The sequence below is a fragment of the Zonotrichia albicollis genome, chromosome 14, assembly GCF_047830755.1.
Source record: "Zonotrichia albicollis isolate bZonAlb1 chromosome 14, bZonAlb1.hap1, whole genome shotgun sequence".
NCBI lineage: Eukaryota > Metazoa > Chordata > Aves > Passeriformes > Passerellidae > Zonotrichia > Zonotrichia albicollis.
Genome location: NC_133832.1, coordinates 9,509,988 through 9,528,345, shown reverse-complemented (window position 1 = coordinate 9,528,345; position 18,358 = coordinate 9,509,988). Strand labels below are relative to the sequence as shown.

The 18,358-nt window shown below is 41.1% G+C and overlaps 2 protein-coding genes across 2 annotated transcripts in view; one reads left to right on the top strand and one right to left on the bottom strand.

The window, feature by feature from the left end:
• COL4A5 (collagen type IV alpha 5 chain) overlaps window positions 1-17,365 on the top strand; it is a 78,656-nt gene extending 61,291 nt beyond the window's left edge. The window contains exons 42-51 of the mRNA XM_074551534.1: window positions 3,330-3,463; window positions 3,802-3,874; window positions 4,023-4,094; window positions 4,443-4,571; window positions 4,863-4,961; window positions 6,233-6,445; window positions 6,778-6,955; window positions 7,500-7,614; window positions 7,892-8,064; window positions 9,551-17,365. Coding sequence (XP_074407635.1) covers window positions 3,330-3,463; window positions 3,802-3,874; window positions 4,023-4,094; window positions 4,443-4,571; window positions 4,863-4,961; window positions 6,233-6,445; window positions 6,778-6,955; window positions 7,500-7,614; window positions 7,892-8,064; window positions 9,551-9,632 — 1,268 coding nt within the window. The 3' untranslated portion in view covers window positions 9,633-17,365. The remainder of the gene's footprint in view (window positions 1-3,329; window positions 3,464-3,801; window positions 3,875-4,022; window positions 4,095-4,442; window positions 4,572-4,862; window positions 4,962-6,232; window positions 6,446-6,777; window positions 6,956-7,499; window positions 7,615-7,891; window positions 8,065-9,550) is intronic.
• Window positions 15,458-18,358, bottom strand: part of IRS4 (insulin receptor substrate 4) — a 22,195-nt gene continuing 19,294 nt past the window's right edge. The window contains exon 2 of the mRNA XM_005484473.4: window positions 15,458-17,849. Within this exon, the coding sequence (XP_005484530.2) occupies window positions 17,845-17,849 (5 nt within the window). The 3' untranslated portion in view covers window positions 15,458-17,844. The remainder of the gene's footprint in view (window positions 17,850-18,358) is intronic.

Here is an 18,358-nt window from a genome sequence, read left to right as displayed (position 1 = left end):
AATATATTCTGATTTTCAGCTTTTTTTTAAAAAGCACATTGCACTGTCCTCCCATGACTTGCTGCATAATTGTGTGTTGCAGCTTGGGCAAGTGACAGTAGTAATTTTTGTAGCACCTGCTACTGTTGATTTTGGACACTCTCAAGTGACTTAAATAAATTAGATGCTTCTTTTATACCAGCAGTATTGGTAGGAAAATTTATGTAGACTAACAGTGATGCTTTAGATTCCCAATTTAGAGCCATGTAAGTTTGCAGTGCAGAGAAATCCTTATTTCCATTGTTTTACTTCAGTAGCCCATTTAGAGGAAATGAGGAAAGTTCTTCCTTCCACAAGTATTTAATGAAAATAAAGCTCACAGCCATGTCCTCCCTGGCCCTAGGGCAGTGGGACAGAATAGGTGAGAACATTACTGAGACATTTATTGTAACCTTAGTGTATCAACATGGAGCACAAACTGGCACTTGGGAAGATTTTAACATCTGTGCCTAGACTGAAAATGACTTGGTATATCTATTTAATAATAATGATGTCTTTAGGTTTTGCTATGATGACTTTCAGGCAGCAAAGAACTGTCATGAAAATTTAATAAAGGAATACATTTTAGTTTTCAGCCTGCTGTCCTGAGCACCACAAGGTAACAAATTTGGTAGCCCCTGATGTTCGAATCCTATCTTTATGCAGCCATGTCAAAAAAAGGAAATGTGGCTTTACCTTTTAATTTAACTGTGGTCACTCAAGCAGTAACCACACTTTCAAAGAGAGCTGCCATCATGGGGTGCTGAGAGGAACTGAGCAATTGCATCAAGTTTTGTTCCACCCTGTGACTGTGATCAGCCAGAATTCAGTGATGAACATGTGTAGGACTGATTTATAAATCATAGCAAAACTTACCTATCAGTGAAATATAGTTTGTAAGTACTTAACAGTAACAATGAAATGTCCATGTCATTATTTTTAACAACTGTATTACAGTTAATATTTAAAATAATTTACCAGATATGTAAGAAATAGTGCTGTGAGATAAACCTGTATATTTATTGTAGTTTTAAGCTGCATATTGCATGGTGATATGTTGATATATTGAAATCATTTCACTGACATGAAATATGCAAGTGGCACAAGAGCTAAAATAATATATTAACTTAGGAGCATTGTAGGGACAACCAGCTTATCTTTTAAGAGAGGACATTTAAATCATTTTTCTATGGATGTTACCACATGCCATTCTCCATATACCCTTGAGCCCGTAAATTAGCATCTTGATATGTGTTTATCAAGACAAAATAATGCCAACAGTAAAGACAACAAACTCTAAATTTGCAAGTTGTGCTGTGTTTTTGCTTACAGTATTTGCAGCCCTGTTGATTCATGCCAATCCTGCTTACAGTTTCACAGAGGGCATAAGCCTACTTTTCAGTCCTGGAGTTGTATTCACTGATAGTTGAGGCTCATACCTGATTAGTAGTGATAAGTCCTTCTGTTAGTCACACTTCCCCTATGCCCAAAGCAGAATTTTGCACAAAAGTGAGCTACAATTCACAATTCTCCTCTTTGCCAAGCTCCAGGCCCTGAGAGTATTGTCAGTGAAATGGTTGCATAGTCCAAACCCTGTTGTGAGCAGGACTAACCATTTATAGGCCTTAGCTGTAATGTTAAAGCAATAATATGTTCTCTAGTGAAGCTTTGTTTGCTGTTAAATGAAGTGTCAAATTAGTTTCAGTAGAGCCTAGTCACCAGAATAACTAGTATCTGAAATACCTGTTTGTGTATTCGTGTGTGGTTTTATGCATGCATGTGGATTATACTGTAAATACAAAATATGTTGGTGAAATGGGTTGTTGTGTAGTGTATATGCTGTCATCTGTGCTATTTCTAACTAGTAATCTTGTTTTGTACTGTGATGTCTGACCCTTCTAACATCGATCATTGGGCTTTGGTGAACTCTGATCCTTCCAGGGCCTCCAGGTTAGACTCTTAACTCGGGCAATTTGTTTTACTGCATTGCACTTGATGTAAGAGAAACAGATGTTTTCTGTAACTCTGTGATTGTCTTTTTAAGGGCTGTGGTTACTCTGCAGACCGTGTGTGTTTGATTAGCATGCCCCAGATGGTAACCTGGTATTATTTTGCATGTGTACAGTACCAGACCAGTATGAAAGAGAAAAATAAACACGAAAAATCCTCTCATGGTGGGATGTTTTCTGTAGCTGAAACTGCTACAGGATATGTGTGAAATCTGGTACAAAACTGCTGTTGATTTTAACAGGGAAGGAATTCTATACTCAAATTTGCATGCAGAAACACAAATCATCAAATTTATCCATTGGGTATGGACTATGAGGATGTCAAAGGAGATTCAAAGTTGAGAAGTACTGAAAATCCAGCACACTGATAAATGTTAGATTTGTACTGCATGAGAGAATGTCATAGCACTGTCCTGCGAAAAAATCCTTTTGTAATCCAGTTATGAGCTCTAACTTGTAAAATGTTATTAGCTGTTCTGCACTTGCTTATGGTTTATTTTGCCACAAAAATTATACTGGTTTCCTTCCATTTAGATGGTGGGACAAAGGTGGAGGTCTCATCTTTGAGTTCCCCAGATATCAAAGTCTCTTTTATACCCACTGCTTTGTTTTCGATTAATCTAGCTGTAACAAAGGCAAAATATTTATAAACCAGCCCAGTTTCTCTGTAAGATTTACACAGTGTAAGTGTACTAAAGATTAAAAAAATCAGTTGCAGAGAGAGTCATTCAACATAAGGAAGTTTCTGCAGCTCATGTTGTGTAGGCAAGGCAGAATGACAAGCTTCCTACTGCCCAGCAGTCAGGAGACAGCACACGTGTGCTCTTTAATAGGTATGTCAAATTCTAACAAGAAAGCAGCACTACAGTATTCACACCGTACTGTGCTAGTGTTGAGACTAGCTTACAAAAGGAATTCAGGCTGTTAAGAAGCACTTAAGACATGGTGAATGTAATGCAGGTCAGCAGAGAGGATATTTGTACCATCTAATTTTGGGTTTCTTGGCTCCTGGTAAAGGCACTGGGCTGGTCACCAGTAAGCTGCCAATGCAGGTGAGCTGCACTGCCTTCTGCAAAGACCTGCTTCATCAGCTAGATAAGGGGCCTTGGTTCCTCAGTTGGGTAGTGCAAATAATTCCTCTTACCTGTTTTCCTTTTAGTTTACCCTGAATTTAGCACTGAAATAAAGCTGGGAAATTAAGCCAAAATAAAAATATCTTTTTTTTTTAAACACTCAAGGCACAAACTTGGGGAAAATTAATGATATATACTGATGTGTGCATATTTGTTCTGCAATGTTAAGGTCCACCAGGCCCAGAAGGTCCACGAGGGCCACCAGGCAGTGGAGGACTTAAAGGGGAAAAAGGGAACCCAGGTCCACCTGGTCCACCTGGCCTGACTGGTCCAAAGGGAGATCAAGGACCACCTGGACGCCAGGTAGGACAAGAAATGGAGTTTTCCCCTAGTTAATTTTTAAATCCAATAAAAATGGAATATATTTGGGTGGAACATGCGGTTTAACATAATAAAAGCCAAAATGTGGTAGCTAACACCCTGTCTTGTAGCAAGGCAGAGGATCTTTTCCTCAGCTGTCCCCCAGTATCGAGGCAGGATGTCCCTGCTGTATTCCCATGGGAGCTGGAGCTGTCCATGCAGCCTCGTGTTCCCTCTCTCACTGCCAGCCCCCAGTGGGCTTTGTTGTCCCCAGCCACCTGTTCCATCCTGGTTCTCTGGAGCTACTGAGACGAGGAATAACATGAGGCTCTTCTCTTCAGGGGGATCCTGGGCGTCCAGGTCTGAATGGAATGAAGGGTGACCCCGGGGTTCCAGGCGTTCCAGGATTCCCAGGTATTTCACTGGCTATTCCCAGGTATTTAACCAGCATTCTGTGCAAAACCTCCAGACACAGTAACAGCCTGTTTAGGCCATTCCTGCTGCAGACTTTGTAGAACAGCATGTTCTTTCACTGGGTAACTGTGTGAATTTGATGTTTCAGGTATGAAGGGTCCCACTGGACCTGCAGGACCCGCTGGCCACACGGGCAGCCAGGGAGTGCCAGGCCCACCAGGTAGGAGTCCAGGGTAGTGGCTCTGTCACTTTTGCTCCCTGTCAGTAGAATTTGTTACACAGATGACTCTGTCTCAGCCAGCAAAGTGAGTGAGCAAGATCTTCAGCATAATTCCAACCTGTACTTTTTAGCCCCTACAAGTAATTCTAATGTGTTTCATACTCTGTATCCAGTCTATATGGATTAACTCCTTGGCGGGGGGAGTCACCAAGAGTACCTTTTTGTCATATATATACACTTATTCTTTCTTCCAATGATGGAGCTCTTGGCTTTATTTTGAAATAAAGAAACTGTTTCTAATGCTGTCTTCCACCTTAGTTTATCTAATACCAATATTCGTTCTCTCAGGTCCGCCAGGTTTACCAGGTACCATTGGACGAAGCATTGTTGTCAAAGGTGATCCTGGTTCCCCAGGTCCTCCAGGACAGCCTGGCTCCAAAGGGCCACCTGGAATGCCAGGGCCACAGGGATTGCCAGGTATGATCCAAGGTGGCTGCAGAGGACATGGTCAGAAATGTGTGTGAGTGCAGGTGGCAGTGCCAGTGACATGGCACAGGCTGCAGAGATGAGTTACTGAGCTCAGCAAGGGACAAGAGAGAAATGCAGGTTAACAGGTAAACACACAGGATTCCACCATACACATCTGGTTTAATGGGCTGTTCTTCTCTTGAGTCAGAAAGAAGCAACAGATGAGTCATTGACAACTTGAAGATTTCTGTAGTGAGATTTCAAGAGCTTTTATTTCAGTTATGCTTTTGTGTGTTCTAGGTCCAATTGGTCTTCCTGGTGACCCAGGGAGAGATGGACTTCCTGGTTTTGATGGTCCAGCAGGACGAAAAGGAGAGAGAGGTCTTCCAGGCCAACCAGGTAGGGTGCTGATGCTATGAGGACTCACTGGAAAAAGTGTCCCATTTCTGAATGGAGACTAATACTGGGAAGTAATATTTTTGCTTCATGGGAATAATAATAAAATCATAATTTCAGGATTTTCCTAATGCAAAAATATTACAAACACCTGAACATACTTTGATTTGGAATATTTTCAGCACCAACATATTGCTGGTCATTGCTGAACATTGTCAAGTGCTTTACCTCAAGCTTAATGGCATCCCCTTTGTAGCACAGATGATGCAGAGGAGATAATGAAGATTGTAAGAAACCAAAGAGAGAGATTAGTAGAATAATGCTTATTTTGCATGGAAATTATGAATGGGGAAAATTGGCTTCATAAGTGTTTCACTAAAGTCAGGCATTGGACTACCATTTAGGTATTGCTTAGAACTACTGAACTAGGATTTGAGAAATCAGACAAGGCACTGGGAAAATTTTCTAAAGGTAATAGATATTAAGTAGCTCTCTATTGCAACTTGTGAGAAAAAATATTAAAATTAAAGCAGTTAAAAAGAATACAAAAGTCCATAACGCCTCTTTTTTCTTTTTGTCTGAGCAGCTCTATGAAGTGTTAGCATTATTTTAGTAAAACTATGTAAATAATGACGGCAGAATAACACAGTCTAAACATCTGTAGTTATATTTCCTGATATTGCTGTGCAAGAACAGCCTTTTCTTATACATTTATCAGTTATATTACTCGTTTTTGCTCACATTCAAGGCTGTTCTAGCTTATTTCCACTTTTAGTAACCTATTCCAAAATTGGCAGCAGCTTTTTATTTTGATGAGCTTTGGCTCAGGTGTTACCACAGCATGGCCTGGAGTAAGACTTGCCCCTGTTTCTGGCTCTGTGATTTATTTTGTGATCTTGGTCTCTATTTCAACATTATCTTAAGCTGCATGCACATTTATGTTTTGGAAGTGGGGAGCTGACTGAAGTCATTCCAGCAGCTGCCATGTTTTCTGCAGTTATTATAATGCCTGACAACCCTGAGAGTATTTAGCTTCACAATACCCCTACAAAACAGAGAAGTTGCACTGTTACAACCACCTATGACAATCTCCCTGATTCAACCAAGCTTAAATTAAAAAAAAAAAAAAATCCAGGAAGACAGTGTGTTGGGAAATACCAGGTGCCCTAAAACAGAAAATCACGAGACCAACAACCTTCCAGAGATGTGTTGGTCCTAAAAGAGCAAGCAATGGTGTTAATCAACACTGTGTGTTGTTTATCTCCTGTGAACAGGGTCACGAGGAGTACAAGGACCTCCTGGTCCTGACGGTTTACAAGGCCCACCTGGTCTTCCTGGAACAGCTTCTGTTGCTCATGGATTCCTTATAACTCGGCACAGCCAGACCAGGGATACACCACTATGTCCACAGGGAACAGCAAGAATATATGATGGATTCTCTCTTCTATATGTGCAAGGAAATGAGAGAGCACATGGCCAGGATTTGGGTGAGATGCTCTGTATGCTCTCTCTTTAAGAGGAAACATGCTGTAGCTGCTTCTTCGAGTGCTTGGGTTCTTTGAAGACAGAGCAGTCTTGGAGATTTCTAGAGGAGGATGGGGATTGCCTGCTAAGATCTGCTATCTCCAGAGGATGCACATTGTAATTCAGGATGAAGGAATGTAAACCAAAATTAAGTTTTTTCCCCTATGACAATTTGGTGGCCCTTGCTGTGCACTCACAGCAGGGAGAGGAAGGATCCACAAGTACTGCTCTCAAAGAATTGCTACAAAAAGCAATCAAGTGAAAACTTTGCTGTCTTATGTGTCTTACTCTGTAGGTACTGCTGGGAGCTGTCTTAGACGTTTCAGCACCATGCCCTTCATGTTCTGCAACATCAACAATGTTTGTAACTTTGCATCAAGGAATGACTACTCCTACTGGCTGTCAACCCCTGAGTCGATGCCGATGAGCATGGAGCCACTGACTGGGCCAAGCATCCAGCCCTTCATCAGCCGGTGAGGCACAGCAGGCCAGCAGCTGGCTTAGCATCTGAGAAATAGTATATCTTACCCCACGTGTTTCCAACATGCACCTTGGGAATTAACAGATAAATCTGTCATGTTTTGTTCTGGGAGAGACTAGAAAAATAGGGGCTTTTTAAGTATTCATTGTCTGCAGAGGTTCATTTTCCTGCAGCAGTGATAAGAGGCTGTACAGCTTTTCTCAAACAAGCAATCTCTGTAGTCAGCAGTGTGAAATCACTGTGGAGAGGAAAGAGAACTTGGAAGCCACTGATTTTAGGATTAAGGCACTCACCTGGGAACTCTGAACTTCCAGTCTTTGTTTCAGGGACTGCTTCAGTATTTTACCCAATGTAGTGAAAATACAGACAGATTTGAGATCCAAACTACTCTTATTGCAGTTACAAAGTATGTGAGAAATAGAAGTCTGGGTTAATAGGTGAGTTTTTTTCCCTTTTTCAGTGTAAGAATTCTTAATAAAACATACTCCTATTATATTTTAACATCACGTGTTTCTCTGGTATTCCCGTGTGTCCAGGTGTGTTGTGTGTGAAGCTCCTGCTATGGTGATAGCTGTCCACAGCCAGACCATTCAGATCCCTTCATGTCCTCCAGGCTGGGACTCCCTCTGGATTGGTTACTCTTTCATGATGGTAAGAACTGCCTCCTACTCCTGAAGCAGCTACTGCCTGCCCACCTGTGTCCTCAGCTGCTTTAGGACACTGATAAGTACTGCAAGGGTTGGCATTTTACCTTCAGCCCCTAACCAAGGTAGCCAGGACTGACAGCACACAGATCCTGGTGTCACTGGTGCTTATGGAGGTGTCTGACACCACACTATCTCTGCCAAAAATGATCAGTAGCTGACTGCTGTGCTGTGCAGTTTTTAACACCTAAGATCCTTGTTTGTGTCCTCCTTCCCTCCACTAGCACACGAGTGCTGGAGCAGAGGGCTCTGGGCAGGCCTTGGCCTCTCCTGGCTCCTGTTTGGAAGAGTTCCGCTCAGCGCCGTTCATCGAATGCCATGGCCGGGGCACCTGCAATTACTATGCCAATTCCTACAGCTTCTGGCTGGCAACTGTAGAGGTGTCAGAAATGTTCAGGTAAGAAAACCTGTTTCTTGTCTATTGCTTTATTCCAGAATGAATGCTTTTGAAACTGAATTTATTCCAAAGATCAAAAGATATTTGTTTATAGGGATATAGGGAAATAACCTAGCTTGTTTTCCCCCTCACAACCAGTTTTTCAAGTGTTTCTTTGGTAAGCCTTTAATATTATGTGAAAACTTGCTAGGGCACATTCTGTTTTGCAAGGAGCCAGATTCTTTTTGTGTGAGCTCTCATTCACATTTTGTTGAAGTACCTCCTCTGAAAGGAGTCCTACTGTGTTTACTATATTTGGAGCCCAAAAAAAAATTTTGATTTTTTTCTTGCCAAACCTTTCAGTAAATCCAAATATTTTGAAAGGTGATTCACAGATATACAAGGGATAGGACTGAAGGGCAAGATCAACTCTACTTAAATCTTTTGAGGCAGAGGTTCATATGACTTGTTTTTAAAAATCTTACATGAAGAAGATTTCCTACCCTCCATGGCCAGCATTTCTTCCACACATTGCAGAAGGAAACAGGATGATATTTTGGCTGCAGGGAAGCCAGTGGCCATTGTGTCCTCAGCTTCTTTGCAGTCAGCATTTCAGCTGGAGTCTCTCAGCTTCTCCAACTTTTTCCCTTTCAAGTTGAGTAGCAAATCATTTCTTCAATGAAGAATCATCTCCTTTCATAGAATAAATAGCTACTACCCTGTTTGTGTGCTGATAAAAAACTCTTTAATATTCCCACTGCCACCTAATTGAAAAGTGTAGCTTTGTGGCACAGGGCTGGCACTATGCCCTGAGCAGTGGGGGCCCCTAAGTTGGTTTTGTGTAACACCTACAATCAGGGAGGGTACTTGACATGATAATTCATCACTCTTCATTTTTCTGGGTAGCTGATTATTGGTAATTCACCAGTGAAAACTTCCTATTGGTAACTGCCATGCACCCTTGAGATTTGCCTTTAATGTTTTGTCCCTCCCATTAAAACAACTTCCTTCTTCATTCTGTTTTTTAAAGAAACTTTTAAGCATTTGACTTGTGTGCACACATATTATACTAATTGCATTAATCTCCCACCTTGTTAGCCTTTCAAAATAAAAATAAATTATTTGGTAAAGCTACCACTTAAATGCAGCTCTGACTGTAGCAGTACTTTTGGTGTGTTGTTGAAGTACCCTTCAACTAAAGGCCAGAAACAGACCCAGATACAATCTTAAATGTACACAGTTCACCTTCCCCTTGGGTTGTGTTTGTGCTCCATCATCTGCCAGACTGAAACAGTGCTTAGCATACCTTGGGGACACTGACACAACTGAGCATCTGTCACCTGCTGCTGGCAACAGACTGAATGAGCCCTCTTAGAAAAACTTGCCAGTTCAGGATTCATTCCCTGCTCACATACGTCAGTTTTAAATGAAACAGTGAATTCAGTGGAAGTTGAACTGTAAACAAATAAAAACCTAATGCAGCCTTTCCTTTGTGTCTGTCAACCAGCAAACCTCAGTCTGAGACACTGAAAGCTGGAGACTTGAGGACGCGGATTAGTCGTTGTCAAGTTTGCATGAAGAAGACGTAACATCTTGGAGAATGTTTTATAAAACAGTTGAAAATTCCTAAGATGCACTGTCTTCCAGCTGCAACAATGGTGCTACTGTGCAGAAAGAAAAGAAAAAGCAAATCCAAACTGTTTTTACCATGCAAATTCAAGTGTACCTCACTCATGTGCCAAACTAAGGGTTGTTCAGTATGTATTTGACAACAGGACTAAGATGAAAGAATTGACCTCTTGGAAACAGAAAAGAACACTTGAGGTTCACCAAGAATCAGAAGATGAATTTTTTCATTTCTCTCCCTGTACCAAAATGGCACCTTTTTGATCAGCCAAGAGAATTGAGAAGAACACGACGCACTGAGTATGTTTAAAATAACAAGACTGCAGTTTTGAAAAACATTTTTCATGGTGCTACTAACCCTACTGTATTTTTAATATGAAATTTTAAGCTTATTTCTCTTTGTAAGTAATGAAATGTGTATATTGTGTAAACACCTTTTTAATCTAAACTTTCAGTCATCTAGAAACAAACCAGACTGATATAAAAATCCTTATGTCTAAAATTAAAAGATAAGACAGTATTTTATTATGAAACTTGTGGTACAGAGAGAATTTACCCCTCTTATGCCAATTTATTCATTTAATTTTTCATTTCCTTCTCAGTTGCCAACCTGATATATTTGGGGAATGCACAATTACTCTGAAGTAATTTTGATCAGGGTTTTAAATGTTGTACACCATACTAGCAGTGGTTTTATTTGTGCTTAGAAAACCCAATCCACTTGAAAAGGAGTTTTTTATCTTGTGAAAATATGTGAAATTATTAGCCATATTCTATATCCTTCTTTTAAGAATACAAGTCACATTTACATTTTAGTAATCAGTTTGGTTTAACCAAACCTGTCCTTTGGGAATATCCAGTTACCAAAGCATTTAGGGTGATGCTTACATGAAACTTCACCTCTGAAGTGGTGTCATATGTTTTATCCAGAATAGTATACACACTAAGAAACCTTCTGAATAAAATAAAGCATAAGCTGGTGGAAACCTTCCTATTTACAAATTTATCTTTTAATCTTATGTGAATTTATACACATCCACAATGTATTCACAGTATACAGCAACTCCTGTGTATGTATAGTTCACATAAGGCCTTGAAAGATGGTGCATGCAGTCTTTCTGATGTCAGTTTGTAAGAATCCTCCTATGTATGTCTAAAGAGTGTCACTACTTGTGCAATAGCTGAAAAGTGATCACTTTTGTATGCATGACTGTTCAGCTTCTATGGTCAGAGCGTTTCATTTACCCTCGTGTATAAACAGCTTCCTGACAATGCAGGACTCTCAAGTGACAATACCTTCATATTTTCATTGTATATTGCCACCTCGACTATCAATACAACCTAACTTGTGAATTAACATTCTGCTCTCTACAGGTAATGTGTATTTGTTTATTGAATACTGTTAAGTAATTTATCTGCTAATGGCTGTTCTTACCTTCCAGTTTTCCCTGTAAACATGGAGCATCCGACATCTCCTTGTTTTACACATTTGACAAAAGACATAGTACTGGTGACTGAGCAGGTGGCAGTGATATACAATGAGATTGGTGCTGATTTCTAAAGCTTTCAACTGAGTATGAAACTGAAGTTCTTTAGTTTAAAGTGCAAAATAATACTAGCTTTGTCTTTTTTCCATTAGCTGCAGTTATATCTGTTGGTAGAGAGTGGGAATTCAGCAAAGTGTATCTTTCAGCTCAGTTTAGTTTGGTTTGCTGATGCACGTAGTAATAAACTGAACCTGCTGCTACCTCCAAGTCAGGAACTTGTTACCAAAGCTGAAATAAAATAGTCTCTTCATGTAAACACAAGCCCTTATCTTGCTGCTGGCTCTGCAGAAGTCTAAAATGAACATAGCAGCCAATCCTTATTCCTAAAACAACAGAAAAGTGGATGCTAAGGCCAAGGAGCTCTCAAAGGAAAGGGCTCTCCCAGCCCTCCCTACCAACACCCCATCTTGTGTTTAGCAACACAAAGTGTTTAAATGCGGGGACATGGAATAGAGTGGACCATGTTTAGTAAACCAGTGTATAACTGGTAGCTTCTTTGTAAGATCTGGGCTTCTCTTGCAGCAGGTAAAACCAAGACAGGACATCCTAAGGGTACAGAGCACCCAGACCTGCTGGTCTTGTGGCAGCTTCAGGGCCCAGAGCTGTGAGATGACCAGAGAAAAGTGAAGTATGTAGAGCAGCTGTGCTTGTGACAGCTCTGTTTTCTCTTCTGTTCCTGCAGCTCTGACCTTGACCTGGACAGGAGTCCTGAACCTTAATGAGCTTCAGGCACAGAATTCCAAAGGGGTGACCTAAGTAAGTGGTCTAGACATGAAGGAACATCTTTTATTTTGAGATCTGCAGCAGAGATTCAAGAGATGTTGGGTTAATTCTCACCACACCTCCTGTGCCTTAGAGCAGGTAAATCACTTGACCTGTGTTGGATCGGAGTTACTGATCTATAAAAGAGAACAAGGTTATTATTCTCTTCTGCTTCTTGATGCTTAGACTGTAAGCTCCTTGGGGCAGAGACATTGAGGGGGCTCAAATGTTGGTTGGGGCCTCTAGGTGCTATCCATCACTATATAAACATTAAACTACAGGTAAAAGTTTGTGTTTGCAGCTTTATTATTAAAAAAGGAAAACAGTGCTTTGGCCATTGGATCCTTACAACAGTTTTCAACACCACCTAAACACAGTGCAGCTCTGGACACCACTTCAGCTCCAGTTAAGGCTCTCTTCCTGCTGTCTGGTATGTTTTTGCAAGTTTTTATTCTCATAACTAATCCTGTAGATTGGGGGTATTTTAGTTAATCTCAGCAGGCAGCTGGCAGGTCTGAGCTGTTGGGGACACGCTGCAGCCACTCGAGGGCACCGTGTGGCTTTGGCAGCAGCACTGCCGGGGCTGGCCCTGCCTGCAGGAGGGAGCCCTGCAGGAGAGCTGTGCAGGAGGGGGGTCCTCACCCTTCCTTGCCCACTACACAGGCCCAGTTCTCGTCCTGCAGGTGGGGAACTGTGAATTGCAACCAGAATGATGAGTGAAAAAGTGCAATTTTTCTAAAGGAATACTGGTTTTAATCCTAAAACCAGCATTCAGCAATCTTGTGCCTAGGCTGGATTTGCACTCTTCTAGTGTTAAAAAAATAAATGTTCTGCTTCAGGCAGAGACTTTCAGTCCCTCTAGAAATCCTGTTACAAAGAGGAAAAAGCTTACATAGACATCATATTCATTCCTAGGGTGGGATTTAAATTTCTTAAACACTTTTGCAGTCTGAGGACAACCTCAATGGGCACACAGGGCAGTGCAGCAGCTCTTCTGTACCCTGAACTAGATGTCACACACAAGTGTTGTGCTGCAGAAGCTCTCAAGTCTGCAGCATTTTGTCCTCTGCTGTGTAAGTCAATTCCTCTCCAGTGACCATTTCCAACAGAGGGTGCAGGAAGGATCTATTTTAAAAAGTAATTATACAACTTGAAAAAAACCAACATACTGATTTTGCAAGCAACAAATGCTCAAGTTCTAAAATCTGATGGTCTGCAAATATTTTCTATATCCTTTGATACCCAGCTGCAGTACTTTTGTAGTCAGCCTGCTGCCTGAACTGTGCTGCTGCGCCATCCTTGGGACACACCTGAGGGAGGCTCTTGTGCCAGATTCAGGACTGTAGCAGCATTATGTGTTTTCAACAGGTCCTTCCCAGAAAAGTTGTGCTTCAGATAACCCAGCTCTGCTGGACACACAATACTTCTGCTGCCATGGCTACTTCAGCAGAAGCACAAGCTGAAAACTGCACAAGAGACTGGAATAATTTTGTCTTTCCAGGTTAGTCCAGTGGAAAAAAGCAGGACACTTGCTAATGGGACACAGAGGCAGTGATTAGCTCAGGGGAGCAGTAAGTGTTCTACATTTAAAATGTAGGGTAAGTATCTAGAACTCCCAAGCTTTGGAAAGAAAGATTATTAACTCTAGCCCTTTGCAGCAGCCAGGTGAGCAGTGCCTGAGGACGGCCTCAGCCAAGGTGACAATAACTGGGCAGCAGCAGACACCTGCTGTCCCTACAAGGGGCTCTGGGGGCTGAGGCTGCTCTGCCAACAGCAGCTTGGTGCCTGCTGAGCTCTTGCCTCACACTCAGGTTGTAACCATAATGATGCTTTAAAAAGTTGGAAATTAACTCTGAAGAAACCAAAGTAACCAAAACTTGGTGTGTTTCTTTAGCAAAAGGGGATGAGGGGGAGAAGTTTCTATCTTCCAGACATGCCAAGCAAGCTCAGGCTCCTGCATTACTACAGCTCTGCATGGACAAAGGAGGGGAGAAACTTCTATATATATTTAAGGAATCACTGTTGTTATAGCCAAAAGAGGATGCAGGGATAAAAAACAATGCAATACAGATTGTATTGATACCTGGTACCTCTAACAAGGTCCATCTTCCAGTGCTGTGAATCACTGACTCCCCAGTATTTGGTTATCTCCAGTACCACAGAGCTCAGGGAGATGCACAGGCCATGAGAAGTGGGCAATGCATTTCCAAAGACTTTTAAGATGTATTCTAGTGACTGTCTTTGGATTAAATCAGGAGGTCTTTCCTTTGGCTTTAGCTGAGAGCTTTCATTATCCTTCAGATGCAAGAGAGCTCAGGTACCCAAAGGGGCTTGAAAAATCAGTATAAAATTGTCTCCCCACATTAAAAAATGCCACAACCCTCCAGCAGTTGGCCCATTTCAAATCCAATCAGTCAAAGGTAGTTTGCAGCACTTACTGTGACACTGGCACAACAGTCTGGACAGAGTTTGGGTGATTGTCACTGTTTGTTTGCACTGCTGGTAGGGCTCTTTTTGCTCTAATTGAGCAGTACTATTCTCTTTTCCCTCCCAATACAGGCTCCACACTATGCAAAGGGGCCCTAAGGAAAAGAGTGGTTTATTTGAGGAAAACCCAATTCTTACAGCAAAGCTGACCTTTCCAGGGAGTTGTTTCAATGTACTATTCTGAGTAACAGGGTAAGAATTAATTTGGGGAATTTTAAAGAAAGGTCTCATCCAACATATTTCACAGTAATCACCCACATCTATGGAGATCATATACATTCCCATCTATGGATAAAAGCCTCTTGCTGTAGAACATTATTTGCCATTTCCTTCATGTCAGTAAGGAATCTGAAGGCACTACCTTTTATTGGTATTTTCTGACTTCAGGTGTTTTTACAGGTGGGTGCATTACGTGAAGTGATGAGATTATCTATTTGTGTTTGGGTTTCACATACTGAGACCTATTTAGTGTATCTTTAAAAGCAAAATGTCACTGCAAAAGATACAACACCAAAACATACCTGTTGCCTCCTGCCCCAAAGTCAGGCCTCTATTTGATAATGTATTGCTGAAAATTTCTTTGAGGACCAATACTTTTTGATCATGAGATTTCCCTATCCAGTCATGGACAAAGTTTGTGGCAATTTTTTGTTCATGCCTTTTACATTTAAAACAGAAGATGTATTGGTCACTGATTTTATATATATATTTTGCTGTTGTTGTTTTCACTCCAAAGCATAATTGTTTACAGGCAGTATGAATCCAGGGCAAAGAAAACTTCTGGGTGTTTTTCTGTATCTTAACTTCTAAACTAAGTGAAAAGGCAAAGAACACTGGAGAGATGGGGAATCACTACCTTGAACCAGTGCTAAAACCTCTCCAAATCTTCAGGGATCCAGGGTGACAAAACCACTTTCAGGAGAAGCAGCTGCAGCAGGAGGTCTGACAGAAAAACCAAAAGTTTGTTTAAAAATAAAACGCAGACACGGAGCTACATGAACACGTATTTACTGCAAGTAGCTCTATGGAAAGCCAAGTCAGATAAATATAAACACTATACAGAGCTTCAAGCCAGTCTCCCAAAACCGCAAACGCGATGTGTTTTACAAAGAAAACAACAGAACAATATTTACAATGGAAGACAAAGCCAGATCAATCAGCCCAACTTTAAAACAGATCTGTGGAGCAGAAATAGCAAATATAATGAACAGTTTCAACCATATATGTTTTAGTTTGTACAGACAATAACTGTCCAATATCAAATTAAATTTACAGGACAAACATTGTTCTATCATTGGTATTTTCGTACTATACAGCAGCATAAACGGGTAGCTGGAAGGTAGTATATATAGTGATATGTTTTACATCATCTGAAAATGTTCTTCCAGCACAATACTGAATAAATTAGTTGCTGTAAACTAAGAGATTCAAAAAGATTGCATATTTATTATGCCGTACCTATTAGTATTTGTACCACTATACTTGAGGTTACCCATTTACTTATTTATTCAGCATGTATTAAATCAGTGCTGTATATTGTACAATGGCAGCCTCAGGGACTCTAATATGAAATAAGTATGTAACAAATTTCTTCAAAACAACCTTTTCCTTTCACATTAAATGTTTAGAACTATCTTCACCAAATTTTGATTTCTTAGAAAAGATGTAAAGCTTTATAAAAAGCTGTCTACGTATTGCATTATTCATTTATGAGACCAACCAACAGCTATATGGCAAGACAGTATCATGGTCTGTAAAAGTGGTCGTGTTTTTAATTCCTGTATGTTTAGCAGCAAGTAATTGTACCAACTGAAACTTCTCTTTCAGAATCAAAAACAGGTCTGTGCTTTTAAACCCTGTAGCAACAGTTTTTCCTGTCACTAGACACTGTGTAAACTGATTGGTACCATGTTTCCTAAAAAAACCCCACAACAATCACCTCGTATTTTAGTGACATGTACATTTCATTACTACTGAGAAACAGATCTGGGAACACGTCACTGAACAATCCAAGCTGACAGTGTCTGATTTGTTACACAAACTGTACCAGCAATGTGAAGGTTGGCTGTTGGAGCGAGGCAGCCTGGCCCATCCGTTGTACAATATACACGTGGAGGATTCCCAGCTGTGTGGTGCAGTACAGCATGAGGATTTGTGTACCACTCTGAAACCCTTTAGCAATCGTCAGTGCCTTTTATAATCCATTGCATGTACCAATGACTAGTGTCATGCTCTTTTAAGTTCATAGCAGTGTTAAAAAGCTAAACTCATTTCAACCAAAAAAAAATTCAGTACAAGAGTGAAGCACTTAAATTGTAGAAAAATCAGGGCTTATTCTAAAAAATGTCAAATCGTCATTGTTCACATTTCTGTCAGTGGGATAAAGACAATCGATGAGCTAACATTTTACTTTATTTCCCTATTATGCCAGAAAGAAAGAACAAAAATAGTCCCAAATTAAAAGTGGGACTTTGGTTGAAAGTAAGATCAATTAGGGTGGTTTCCCATTAAAAAGCTACAGCTGACAAGTCTAATGCAGAAGTCACAAACATTGGATACGACTCCGCAGTTCTCCATTCGAATCCATGAACAAAAACCTCATTTTACACAATTCATATTTATAAACAAGAACAAAAACAATCTACAAGACAACCAGCCCATTAATCCTACTTTGTACATACCAAAATTCTGAGCAAAAAAAAAAATTTCCGTTTAAGCTCTGACAGACACTTGACTGAAAAGCCTCTAGCCTATGCTCAAGAAATACCTCTTGTACCATAAAAGCAAAACCTTAAAAAAAAAAGAAAAAAAGGCAGAAGAGGTCTCTTTTCCTCAGATCCATCCAGTCCCACGGGTTCACCCCTTGAGCTAATGTGCACCTCTCCCTCCCTCCTTCTGCCCAGTCACCGGGAAAAATCCTGAACTGCCAAAGTATTTCTAAGCAATACATGTTTTAAGCTAACCACTTGTTAATGTACCAGAGAAGTAAAACCCATGTTAAACAGACAATCAGAAACCAGCTTTGACTTCTCAGAATATAAATTTTTTTAAAAAATTAACAAGAGAGGCAGGAAGAAGAAAGGGACATACAGGGATCTCCTATTAGCATTCACACTGCCTCCCAAATAGATATGACATGAAAGACCAAATTCCATCACCAAAGCACAGCTATGAAAAAACGTCAATTCAAATTAATTCAATTGTAGAGAGCCCGATGTCTATGAAAAAACTAATGAGAAGGATGTGTGTCTATGTCCGTGCTGGTGGAAATGAAAGTAGCCGGCTGGAGCTGAGCTTTGCTTCCAAAAGCACCACACAGTTTCTGGAGTCACCAGCAGAAAAGTCTTCTCTTCCAACAATGGTTTCCATGGCAATGCAATCAGTCTAGAAAGAAGGGGGGGAAAAAAAAGTCAGTGACATTTCAGATGTAAGTTATATCAGAAAAGAATGTTTTCTAGGGAGGAGAACACATAGAGCTTATCCACTGCAGGAGTGAGAGCTGCTGATTGCAGAACACAGGTCCTTCACAGAGGGAGGGGACACTCCCAGCTGCCAACCCTCCAGAGATCCTGAGGGAAGGAAGAACGATGGAGCCTGACACAAGCACTGGAGAGCCACTGCAGCCACAGTGACACGTGTACATGGGACACTGTACATGGGATACGTGTACATGGGACAGGAACTGGGGCAGCAGCCAGCCCAAGCTGGGACAGCCCAAGCTGGGACAGCCCAAGCTGGGACAGCCCAAGCTGGGACAGCCCATGGCTCAGAGCCCCCCTGCACTCCCCACTGCCCTGCCAGGACTGTGCAGCACAGAGAGCCCCAGCAGTGCCTCACCAGGTGTGACAGACCCTGCAGCCAACACTCCATTGCCAGCAGGGCACAGCTGCAAC